The sequence below is a fragment of the Pristis pectinata genome, chromosome 10 (genome assembly GCF_009764475.1).
Source record: "Pristis pectinata isolate sPriPec2 chromosome 10, sPriPec2.1.pri, whole genome shotgun sequence".
NCBI classification, from domain to species: domain Eukaryota; kingdom Metazoa; phylum Chordata; class Chondrichthyes; order Rhinopristiformes; family Pristidae; genus Pristis; species Pristis pectinata.
The window spans coordinates 76,100,313-76,113,177 of record NC_067414.1 but is presented as its reverse complement, the minus strand read 5'-3'; the positions used below and the strand labels follow the sequence as shown (position 1 = coordinate 76,113,177).

Here is a 12,865-nt window from a genome sequence, read left to right as displayed (position 1 = left end):
TTTCCCTGCATAAATATATGTTGAACATTGCCTGCAACCTTTAGAGCATTGCACATGGTATAATGATTGTCTTTAATACAAAACACAAGTGGCAGTGGCACAATGTCACAGCACTTCCATGTCAGTCACATTTTCAAATACAAACATTAATTCTAGGTCTATCCATAAAGCAAGCTTGGTGAATTCGGTTGTATATTTTTGTTACAATTTTGGCTCAAACCATAGTACAATTGTTGAAATTTAGAGGGTTTAATTAAGATTATATTAACTTCTGTAATTCTGTGTGTCTGCACGATAATGCATGTTTGCTTCTTCTACTTTAGTCCTATTGCTATTTTTGTACTAAATTTGTCATACATTTCTTTGTCTCCATTACAAAATTGCCTTGAATTACAATGGACAAGTCCAATGCAGCTCCATTGTTCCTGCCAGAATTCTGTCTCAGTCTGAGGCAGGCATTCAGCTGTGTTCATTTTCCAGAATGAATGCAATTTTCAAAGTGTCAAGAGCAGGATATTCACATGTGCTTGTGGGGCTACCCATCATTAAAAAAAGTAAACTGAACCTTTACAGCATAGCTGGAATATTTGCAGCCGTGAGCTCAGACATCACACTTTGCACTTGCCTCACTCCAGCATTCAGAAAGAAAATAATTAAATTGAAGCACACAAATTACCTTCGGTGCCTTGCGTATTTTCCACTAACATGGCCTGTGCCATCACAGCCAGGAGTTGGACAACTAAAAAAAGAGAAAAGCTTGATTGTGATAATTGTCACTAACACTGATTCATGTGTGCAAATATGCGCACGTGTGCACAGCTGTGAGTGTACATGTAGGAGAAATAGAGTAAAAGAAAGAAGAAAAAAGGTTGAATACTGGATTTTCTTTATTAGCAAGTCCCAGGAGAATCAATTTCTCCAGAGCAGCCAGACATAAGCTGACCACCAATGTAAGTGACAACGTGCTTTATCCATTAAAAAGCATGAAATTTCAGAATTGCTAATGTGGTGAAATTTTTTTACGATGAGCACTCACCTGAATAGTTCTTGGATTACAGGTTCTATGGGGACTGGGGAGAAATGAAAACAACACAGGTTTATCATCTCTTATAATTACCTGGTTCTTCATATATAACAGCCAGTAAGTTGCCATGATAACTACAGTCAGGATGAGACAAGCAGAGAGGCTCTGGTGGATGAAGGTCACCCTGAGCTGGGGTTTGACTGATTTACTGAGCCAATAGCCTTACCTCGGATACCTTTAGAGCGTGTGCGGTGACGCTTCTGGTCTGCATCCGCCTCCATCTGAAAACAGATTAGTAGGCATTCAGTGTCCTTATCCAGCACACACAGACCTTCATACGCAGCATGTCAAAGTGTGTTACAGGATTTATTAACAAGCCTTTTCCTGCTTCCCTATATAAACTAAAAAACTAATAAAATTTATGACTTGAGCATCTCCTATTATTTATAATAATAAAGAAAACTTAAGTCTGCATTTAAAGAAAAATATCTGACTTTGACGTTTTTAGTGCAACACTGCAATCCAATATTTTTCAGGGTTAGTTTTTTTTTAATCAAGATAACCACAATGTTGATTGCAATAAAATTAATTAGGATAGATGTCAACAGTCTCCCATTTATGGGAGAATTATAAACTGAAACATTAAAGGGTCACTCAAGTCTATTTAAAAGATGAACTCCTTCAATTGCAGACTCAAAAATTCTGCCAAGTGTTTCAGAATCATATATTATTGCATTATCGAAGGATCCAGCAATAATATTTTACTAAGAGGAGTCCATGACATTGCCTTCACTCTGCATATTTTTAGTGATGTTGCAATTCAATATCAAGTTGGCTTTCTTTCTGTTATTTGACAATTTCTCTTAAAGCACATAATAAAATATTTTTGATACAACCAACGGCAATTTTACAAATGAACTCCAAATTTCTCCACCGGTATCACTCCTTTTGTTCAACATTACACTTGAGCCTCTGAAATTTCATCCCTTAGAAACAAAAGAACAACAACCCAATCATTGAGAAATAACCAAAATACTTATATTGCAAATACTCTTGAAGAATGGAATAACGATACAGAAATTTTTCACCAATCAGGTAACCTGGGTAATAATTTCCAATAAGAATTACATCTGCCAAGAGGACAATCTTTCCTCAAAACATTAACCATTTGATTTTTTTTAATGCAAGACCGGAGGACAGATGATCATCAGGGAGCATCTGTTTGCTCAGGCTTTGGTATGAGCCCAGGGTATGTGCAACATGTTCACCCAGATAAACTCCACTGCATTATGCACTTTGCTCTTCATTTTCACTTTTGTCCAATGTAGATGCTTCTCTTTGTGCTATTGCCTCCATAACTGCCCCACTCCTTCCCCACTTAGGAAGCACTTGAAGATAGGTTTTGCAAGATCCCTGCCAAAAAACAGCCCAGGTTTTAATACAGCTTTAGTTTATTAATAAAACAGGACACAAAGAAGGACTAGATAATCTACAATAAGAAAATATGAAACTCAGTAAAGCATGCAAATGATGCTACGGATTAGTAATTTTAAAACATGAATTCAATAACCTTATGCTCTTTTATTTTATTCAAAATTATCAATGTAAATAGTTGCAGTCCTGATAGCAATATTGCATTCTGGGATCCAGTTTGAATCCAGTTAAGACTGGATGTGATTGAAGGTTCCTCTTTCTGCTGGCTACAAGGGTTGAATTAATTTGCCCATTTTAAACGTACTTTTTGGTTGGTATCACAGCTGCACAAAACCATCCATAATTTGGCACCAATTTAGCAAAAGGTCACACCAAATACTTCAAGGATAGCTAGTGTGAAATGACATACTGTTACAGCAAAGGGGTTGCTCTAAAGTCTATTTGTTGTCCACCACTGCAGCAGAATCAGGATACTATCCACCTAAACAATGCCCGATTTCTGAACTCAACACCAACACTGGATTCAAAAAGTGACAAAGAAGCTCCTACATCCGAGGTTGAAGTCCCCCGCCTTAATCAAGGCAAGTAGAAAGTTAAACAACAGAAGGTGGGAGAGATAATGTTGCCTAGGAGTCACATAAGGACGGAGTTGCAATCATGAGAGACAGAAGAAATTTGATAGTAAATTACAATAAAATGCTTCCTTCCAGTAAAGTTAATTTCTCTGCAAAAAAAGTGCTTGGTGTTATATGCAATAAAAAGGTGGGAGAATGGCATCAAAATCATATTTAATTCTAAAGTTGAAATGTCCTTTGTGTAGCTGGATTGAAACAAACAAATTGAGTTATGTGAGATTCCAGTATCCTCACACAGGAGCTTGCTGAAATTACAGCAGGCCACCAGGGAGGAAATTCTTTCCTACCAAACTGTAAGAATAATGAGGTCATTTCCTCCCACGGTTGGAGAAGCCAGAGCAGTTTAAAAAAAAACTTGACAGGCACAATGCCTACTGAGAATGCATGACTGATGAATCAGGGATTGGCTGAAGTATGTAAGCAAATAAACCTTCGGAGCTATATGCTGTGAGCTGCTACAAAGGCTAGCGCAGAGGTAATGCTGGAATACCGCAAGTCAACAATCAGGAATTCACGTACATTTGGAGCTGCAAGAAAATCATTCTAAGCTCTTCACAGGGCTGTTAGACAATACATCCTACAATAAGAATTTGATGCCTTATTCTTATGCAACAGAGCTGTGTTTCCATCATAAAATGAGGCAAAGGTGTTACTGTGCTGCATTGCCGCTGCAGTTCAATCATATATTTGATATATGATGTATGAATAACATACAATTGAATGTGAATTAATAAAGAACTGATACAGAAATGCAAATGGTGATTAGTGTCTTATATTTTACTCTATATTCATAAATTGGATTGGCTTTAAGTTTCAGTGAGTAAATACATCATGCAGCATATCATAAAGAAATATGGGCCAGAAAATCCCAAGATTCAATGAGAACAACTTATTTGCATTGAGCTGGCCAATCTCAACCATTCTAATATGGTGAGTTGCTGTAATTGGTAAATTCGAGGAGGGATAAGGCAGCCAATCTCCCAGTATGGTGTGCATGCAGAGTTGTTGGCTAAGGCAAGCACCAGACTTGGCCTTGACGTCTGTGTGACTGGAAAGCCCAGCAACATTCACAACCTAGATTCACACAAGAAGAATGTTCATGTCTGTGAAATACTGAAAGGGTTCCTGGAACCAAATCAAACCATCAGAAAAAGCAAGGACAGGTTGAGTGAACTGATGCCAGAACATTAGTAAGCAAAGTTTCCTGATTAAGTTTCCATTATCCTTAAGGTTATACAAGCATAAAATAACAAGAAGAGCTACTCAGTCTATCTACCAGATCCATTATTCAGATCAATGTCAGATTCATTTTCACTTCTTTCCATGCAGATCATGCACCTTTACATCACAGAACAGAATAATGGAATTGTCTTGGCAGAGAAGAAGGTCTTTCAGCCCATCCCATCTATGTCAGCAGGTGCTAGAACTATCCTGTTAGCCTATTCCTGCACTCCTTCGCCTACAAATTATTCTCTCAAGTGGCTATCCAATCCCCTTCTAAAAGCCCTGAATGATTCTATTTCCATCACCCCTACAGGCAGTGAGTTCCAGATTCATAACCATTTTCTAAGTTAAAAAAAAGGTTCTTCCTCATGTGCTCCTTTATCATTTGCCCAAATTTTTAAATGCGTCCATCCTGCTCCTTGAACCATCTGGTGATAAGAACTGAATCCTTTTATTTACTGTATCCAAACTTGCATGACCTTGTACACCTCATTCAAATCTCTTCTCAACCCAATCTGCTCCAAACAAGCCTAGCTTTTACAGTCTAACCTTATGGCGAAGATCCCACATCACTGTTACCATTCTAGTCTGTGTCTTTGCACCCTCTCTAGTAACTTCACCTCCTTCCTATAGTGAGGTGGCCAGAATTGGATGCAATACTCAGATTGGTATATCTTGTAAATAAACAAGCCTAGAACATACTCAAGGTTTATTAGAATGTAAATGTAATTTACAACTTATTCTGCATAAGTCAACTGCTTTGACATTTTGTTTGATAAAAAACAATAATGAAAACGGTCAATCAAAAAATGTCATGCTCTGACAAACTAAAATGTGCATCGAACATTAACCTTAACAAAAGCTAAGGGAAATGGAGATAATATTTTTGTATTAAGTTGCCAAATACATTTGAGAATAAGTAGTAGGGGTCTACTACATTCTTAATTATTTATTCATTCACAGGATGTTGTCTTTGCTGGCAAGCCTGGTATTTATTTTCCATTCCTAATTACCTGAACTGAAGTAGCAGTCAAGAGTCAAGTCAATTGGCGTGCCTGAAATCACAGAGAGATCAGAAGAGATAAGAATGGCAGACTCCCTTGCCTGAAACTTAAGTCAGTTAGGTGAAATTTTAAGGCAACTGCCATCTCATTCAACCCATTTATCCCTTCTGCAGACTGCATTTTAATAAAAACATTGGATATGGCTCTTTTGGTCTGATAGGTAAACACAGTGGCACAGCCTTTAGAGCTGCTGCCTCACAGCTCCAGTGACCTGAGCTTAATCCCGACCTGTGCTATCTGTGTGGAAGTTTCAACTGTGTGTGTTTCCTCCTGGTGTTCTGGTTTCGTCCCACATTCCAGACTCATGTGGGTTGGTAGATTAATCAGCTACTGTAAATTGCTCAATTAATTGCAGTTTGTGGTAGATTGCAGGGGGGAGTTGATGGGAAAGGGAGGAGAATGAAATGGGATTAATGTAAGGGGGTGCTTGATGGTCAGCATGAACTTGATTGGCCAAAGGACATGTTCCCATGCTGTGTGACTCTACGACAAAATATGACTGGCTCTGAAGAGCAGTCAAAGCCGAACCTTTGTCACAAATGCCACTTTTGCACCGTCAGATAAGAAGTAGATGTTGGCATACAATAAAGTATACTGACTAGGCCTCCCTGATCAAATAAAAGATTAAGTTTGAAGAACAAACCAACCTTTTCACATCACTGATTGTATTAATAATATTGTCATGTAAGTCAATCATTCAACAGGAAAGCACCCATAAAAAAAATGCACAGAGTGAATTGATGCATGTCAAAATTTAGGGAAGTGTATTGCATACATAAACCAAAACCTGGGACACTTCCCGAAATTAAAAGCCACCTTAGGACCAGTGTCTAATTTTTATTTCTGCCTTCCTTAGAGATACACTTGTCACAATTGCCTAATTCTTTGAAACGAATGTACACAGGAGACATTGATACTTCACTCCAACAACAACCCTGCCCAAAATTGAACCAATCTCTTTTTCTTCAGATGCTGACAGACCTGCTGTGCATTTCAAGCGTGCATTTCAGATTTTTGGCCTTTGCAACTTATTTTGATTATTGCTGCTGACATTGTGAGCAATTGACACAATTAGCCAATGCATTCCTTTGTTCCTCTAAATACTTTACCGTATTAAATATCATGTTATATTTGGCAGCAAGATTACTGGGGAAAGACAGTTTCCTTCAAAAGCTCAATAACACAGTTTCTCATGTTGTTGAGCTCAGTGGAGTTCTAGAGCTATATTACCTCACATGATAATAAATAGCATTTATAACATGCCTTTAATGTAGAAAACTTCAAAGAGACATTGGAGTAAAATAAGTACGAAATCTTGGAGGGTGCTCTATCAACGTCAGGGCTTGCTGGTCTATAATTACCTATATTTTCTTTTCCTCTTTTTTAAAATAGTGTGGTTACATTTGTTATCCTCTGATCTGTAGGAACTTCTCCAAAGTCCAAAGAATTTTGAAAGCTAAGCATCCTCAGTGCATCCACTATTTCCAGAGCCACTTCCTTTAGTCCTCTGGAATGTAGAGTATCAAGCTCCCGGCATTTGTCAGCTTTTAGCCCTATTAATTTCCCTGGCACTATTTCTTTACTAATTTTTATTTCCTTCAGATTCTCCCCTTCATTAAACTTTTGGTTCCTTAACACACCTGGGAGGTTATCTGTGCTCTCTTCTTTGAAGAAAGAACCAAAGTATGTGTTTGACTGTTTTGTCATTTCTTTGTTTCCAGTTATAATTTCTCCCATTTATGATTACATTTGTCCTCACTAACTCTCACTAACCCTTTTCTCTTCACGTATTTCTGGAATATATTTCTTCACATGTTTATTGAATCTTTATAGTCAGTATTTATGTTTCTTACATTTATTCTCATATTCCATCTTCAATCAATCTTTTCATCCTCTGCTGAATCCTCTGCTACCTTTTTAACCAAAAAGGTAGATGAGGGTAGGGCAGTGGATGTGGTCTATTTTGACTAAACAAGGCCTTCGACAAGGTCCTGCATGGTAGGCTGGTCAGGAAGGTTAGGGCCCATAGAATCCAGGGAAAGCTAATTAGGTGGATTCAAAATTGGCTTGGAGGTAGGAAGCAGAGGGTGGTGGTTGCAGGTTGCTTCCTGGAATGGAGGCCGGTGTGCCACAGGGGTCAGAGTTAAGGAGCCTTGTTATTCTTTATTTGTATAAAAGACTTGGGTGCGAATACACAAGGCTTGATCAGTAGGTTTGCAGATGACACAAAATTAGGAGGTGTTGTTGATTAGTAAAGAAGGCTATTGTAGATTATAGGGAGATCTTGATCATTGAGGGAAGTGGGCCGAGGAGTGGCAAATGGATTTCAATACGGTAGCGTAGCGGTTAGCGTGACGCTATTACAGCGCCAGCGATTGGGGTTCGATTCCCGTCGCTGTCTGTAAGGAGTTTGTACATTCTCCCGTGGCTGTGTGGGTTTCCTCCGGGTGCTCCAGTTTCCTCCCACATTGCAAAGGTGTATGGGTAGGTTAATTTGGGTTTAAAATGGGCAGCGCAGACTCGTTGGGCCGGAAGGGCCTGTTACCACGCTGTAAATAAAATTCTAAAAATAAATGTGAGCTGATACATTTTGGAAAGTCAAACCAGTGTAGGACTTATACAATGAATGATAGGGCACTAGGGAGTGTAATAGAACAGAGGGACCGAGGAGTACAAATGTGTAGTTCATTGAAAACGGCATCACAGGTAGGCAGGGTGGTGAAAAGTCATTTAGCATGCTGGCCTTCATCAGTCATGACAGTGCGTATAGGAGTTGAGACATTATGTTGCAGCTGTATAAGTCAATGGTGAGGCTGCACTTGGAGTACAGTGTGCAGTTTTGGTCACCCTGTTATAGGAAGGATGTGGTTAAACTGGAAAGAGTGCAGAAAAGATTTACGAGGATGTTGCCAGGACTAGGGGGCCTGAGTTATAGGGAGAGGTTGGCCAAGCTAGGTCTTTATTCCTTGGAGCATAGGAGAATGAGAGGTGACTTTAAAGAGGTTTATAAAATCATGAGGGGCATAGATAAGGTGGATGGTAACAGTCTTTTCCCCAGGGTAGGGGAGTCCAAAACTAGCGGGCATAGATTTAGAGTGAGAGGGGAAAGCTTTAAAAGGGACCTGAGTGACAACTTTTTCATGCAGAGGGTGGTGAGTATATGGAACGAGCTGCCAGAGGAAGTGGTTGAGGCAGATACAATAGTATCATTTAAGGAGAACTTGGATCGGTACATGGAGGGGCGGGGCTTAGAGGGATATGGGCCGAATGCAGAAAATTGGGACTAGATGGGTGGGCACCATGGTCGGCATGGACTCGTTGGGCTGAAGGACCTGTACCTGTGCTGTATTGCTCTACAGCTCTATCACTCTATGAATCCTAAACTGCTCCCAATCCTCTGACATGCTGCCTTTTTTCTGGTAATTTTATAGGTTTCCTCTAATACTGTCCTTAATTTTCACTGTAAAGCACAATTGAACTATCTTACCTAACTTATTTTGTACCTAATAGAAGTGAATAATTGTTGAAATTCATATACACATATTTTAAATGTTATCCATTGTCTATCCACCTTCAACCCTTTCAGTAAAGTTCCCTAATCTATCATAAGTACAGAATGGTCAAAAAGATAGATTTAAGAACTTAAAAGAGGAAAGAAATGCAGAAAGATTGAAGGACTTTGAGAGGAAATTTCAAAATGGAGGGCTATGGATTATCAATGCCAGGGAAATGGTAGGGGAGTAAACAAAATGCTGCGATTGGATGAATGGAGAATTGAGGAAAGGAGGTTGGGGAGTGAGTGTAATGCAATGTTGAGACTAGAACCTTTGTGCCAGGTGGAATGAGGAGAAGCAAGGACCTGGAGGGACGTAAACATATACATCTTGAATGTCAGGTTCCCTGATGCAGGTCTGGGTTAGTAATGACTTATTGCTGTTAATTCAGATGGGAGAATTTTGACATATTTTCTTTATGATGTGCCATCACTCATAGATACACAGTATCACTTTAGCCAACAGCAATACAAAGGAGGCATACATTATGCCTCGATTATACCTAGGACTCATGTTTATTGGATTGACATTGAAGATTTTATGCCTCCAATAGATCAAATAAGTCCTCACGCAAAAGAAAAAAATAAAAATATTTGTCACCTTTTATTGTCCCATAGCTCCATATAATCTACTAAGCTCATTTAGAAAGTTCAGCAACTATTGTGGTGTAGAAAATATGTCAGTCATTTTGAACATGACAAGTTTCCACAAATATAATGATAATGACCTGATGCTTAGTTTCAGTAATGTTGACTGAGGGATAAATATTTTCCTGAAATAACTACCTGCTCTGAAATAATGTTGTGGGATCTTTTATGTTTCAAGGGAGAAGAAGAAGAGGCATCTGATTTACAAAAAAGATTACAAATTGGCTTGACAGTAGGAGACAGAGGGTGCTCGTAGAGGGTTGTTCATCAGATTGGAGGCCTGTGACCAGTGGTGTGCCGGAGGGACTGGTGCTGGGTTCACTGTTTTTCATCATTTATATCAATGATTTGGATAAGAATGTACAAGGCATGATTAGTAAGTTTGCAGATGACACTAAGATTGGTGGTATAGTGGACAATGAAGAAAGTTATTTGCGATTACAACAGGATCTTGATCAACTGGGCCAGTGGGCCAAGGAATGGCAGATGGAGTTTAATTCAGATAAATGTGAGGTGCTGTATTTTGGTAAGACAAACCAGGGCAGGACTTACCAGGCCCTGGGAAGTGCTGTAGGACAGACAGACCTAGGGGTGCAGGTACACAGTTCCTTAAAACTGATGATACAAGTAGACAGGGCGATGAAGAGGGCGTTTGGCATGCTTGACTTCATTGGTCAGGATATTGAGTGGTCCATATATGGAATAAGCTGCTAGAGGAAGAGGTAGAGCCAGGTACAAATACAACATTTAAAAGGCATTTAGACAGGTACATGGATAGGAAAGATTGAGAGGGATATGGACCAAATGCAGACTTATTTCCAGGATGAAAATGGCTAACATGAGGGGGCATAATTTTAAGGTGACTGGAGGAAGGTATAAGGGGGATGTCAGAGGTAAGTTTTTTTACACAGAGAGTGGTGGGTCTGTGGAATGCACTGCCAGCAGAGATTGTAAGGGCATTTACGCTTGGGGCATTTAAGAGATTCTTAGATAGCCACATGAATGATAGAAAATGGAGGGCTATGTGGGAGGGAAGGGTTAGATACATCTTAGAGCAGGATAAGATGTCGACACAACATCATGGGCCGAAGTGCCTGTACTGTGCTGTAATGTTCTATGTTCTATGTTAAATGGAACTAGCTCAGTTAGGCAACTTGGTCAGCATGGATAAGTTGGGATGAAGGTCTTGTTTCCGTACTGTATAGCGCCATCAACCAGAACATCAACTTAAATATTTTTGCTCAAGTTCCTGGAGTGGAATTTGATCCTACGCTCTTCTGGTTGCAAAAGCGCTACTAAGACGATAGCTGATATCTAACATGCTGTAAAGTAAAACCCTTTCAATGCCCAACATCAACATAAATTGCATTTTAATAAATCTTCAGATCTGTATTTAATGGCATCATCATATAAGCAAATTAACAAAAGGATAAAAATCAGGATTGCCAATTAATCAAAATTATTCACAACTGTTTTTATATGGGATACTCCTTGCTATTATGTAATACTTTTACTCACTAAATCTCCAAGAGAGCTCTTAAAAGTGTTACATTTAAAATGAAAATCCTTTTTTGATCAATTTTAATTCAACATAATTATGTAACAAGTTGATTTCATTGATAACAAGTCTAAATTCATCTCACACATGTAAATTTTCACCACTCAAGCTTAAAGGAATTTGATTCAGTATGTACATTGCTGTGTTTAAACCACTTGAATATATTGTGTTCTGGTCTGGGATGGGAGCTCCTGTGTGGCCATGTGTGAAATGAAGTTGCATCTCGAAGGCTGGAGGGCGTGAACAAGGGCCAAGGATGGCAACTCTCTAGATTGGGAATCTCCATAAGCTCGACCTGGAAGGCAGCTACAGCATTTCTGGAGATCAATGTGCCTTAGGGAAACATCATTACAGAGGTGGCTCTAGAGCACGTCATTGGAGTCCATGACACAATCCTAGCCTATTTTCTTTGAGATTTAGGGAAAAAATCAGGTTACTGCATTTGAGGGATGCAGTAAAACTCTAGGTATTTGTGACACTCCAGCTAATGGCTGTAGCTAACATCGCAGCCAAGTATCAGCTGAAGGTATCTGACAGTAATTTCTGAGCTTGTGAGTGTTTGGTTGGATGAGGTTGGAACTAATGTTCGCCATCATACATGCACCCTCAACCACCCGCCTCCCTGTTTCAAAGAGTCCAACCGTGTTCACTGTTTAGACCAGCAAATGCAGAATAATCCCTTCAGATACCATTTCAGGGTTGGGCCAAGCGCTCTGCATCCCACACAAGTAAACGTTCTTCAAATGTAATGTTTGGCAGTGAAAATCAGGACCTGTTCAAGTACAGGACCAAAGACTAAAAATAGAGACAGCCAATGGTTGAGCTGGCTTCTCAAGCCAGGGTTCATCATGTGGGTAACAGCAAGTTTGTGGGCGCATGTGCATGTGTGTGTGTGCGCGGGAGAGCATGCATGTGTGTGCCGTGTATGTGCACATTGTGTGTAAATTTTCTTTGTGTGTATGTGTGTGTGCATGCATCTCAGCTATAAGGAAAGCAAGTCGGTTTCTTTAACTTCTCTATGTGGTTGAATTTCTCATCCCTGTTTCTCTTTCCACAAATACTGGATGACCTGTTCATTGTTTCCAGAATTTTCTCTTTTTCTTTTCATACTTGGTATCTTGTCGGAAATGTCCTTGGCTTTCTATGGTCTAGAATTGTTCATTGCTAGAGCAGTTGATGGGCTAAAAATGATCCTTGAAGGTAGGGCTTACAATACAGTGTGTTGTACTCTACCACTGAAATTCAGTTCCTTTGACTTTGGGATCTGAGAGGCAAAGAACAAGTCTGTGGCTACTAGATGATGTGCCCAGCTTAGAAGCAAGATCTAAAAAGAATGACTATAGGTGCCATAGAATTGAGCAGCAGGAATATGATTCCTCCAACCCTGGATCCAGCGCCACACACTGTTTACTGTTAGAACAGCAGCACGGTAGTGTAGTGGTTAGCGTAATGTTAATACAGCGCCAGCGACCCAGGTTCAATTCCCGCCGCTGTCTGTAAGAAGTTTGTACGTTCTCCCTGTGTCTGCGTGAGTTTCCTCCAGGTGCTCCGGTATCCTCCCACATTCCAAAGACATACAGGTTAGGAGCTGTGGGCATGCTACGTTGGCACCGGAAGAGTGGCGACACTTGCGGGCTGCTCCCCAGCACATTCTCAGTAATGCAAAAGGACGCATTTCATTGTGTGTTTTGATGTACATGTGACTAATAAATAAATATCTTATCT

General features: G+C 39.7%; 1 protein-coding gene across 17 annotated transcripts in view; it reads right to left on the bottom strand.

Moving 5' to 3' along the window:
- LOC127574826 (myelin transcription factor 1-like protein) overlaps positions 1-12,865 on the bottom strand; it is a 372,272-nt gene that overhangs the window by 258,799 nt on the left and 100,608 nt on the right. For 15 of the 17 annotated variants that reach the window (XM_052024235.1, XM_052024230.1, XM_052024237.1 and 12 more), the window contains 3 exons: positions 1,251-1,305; positions 1,037-1,070; positions 677-739 (listed from right to left, as the gene is read on the bottom strand). In XM_052024235.1, coding sequence (XP_051880195.1) covers positions 677-739; positions 1,037-1,070; positions 1,251-1,305 — 152 coding nt within the window. Of the gene's footprint in view, positions 1-676; positions 740-1,036; positions 1,071-1,250; positions 1,306-5,330; positions 5,373-12,865 lie in introns of all 17 variants that reach the window. The other 2 variants (XM_052024239.1, XM_052024242.1) reach the window with 1 other exon arrangement.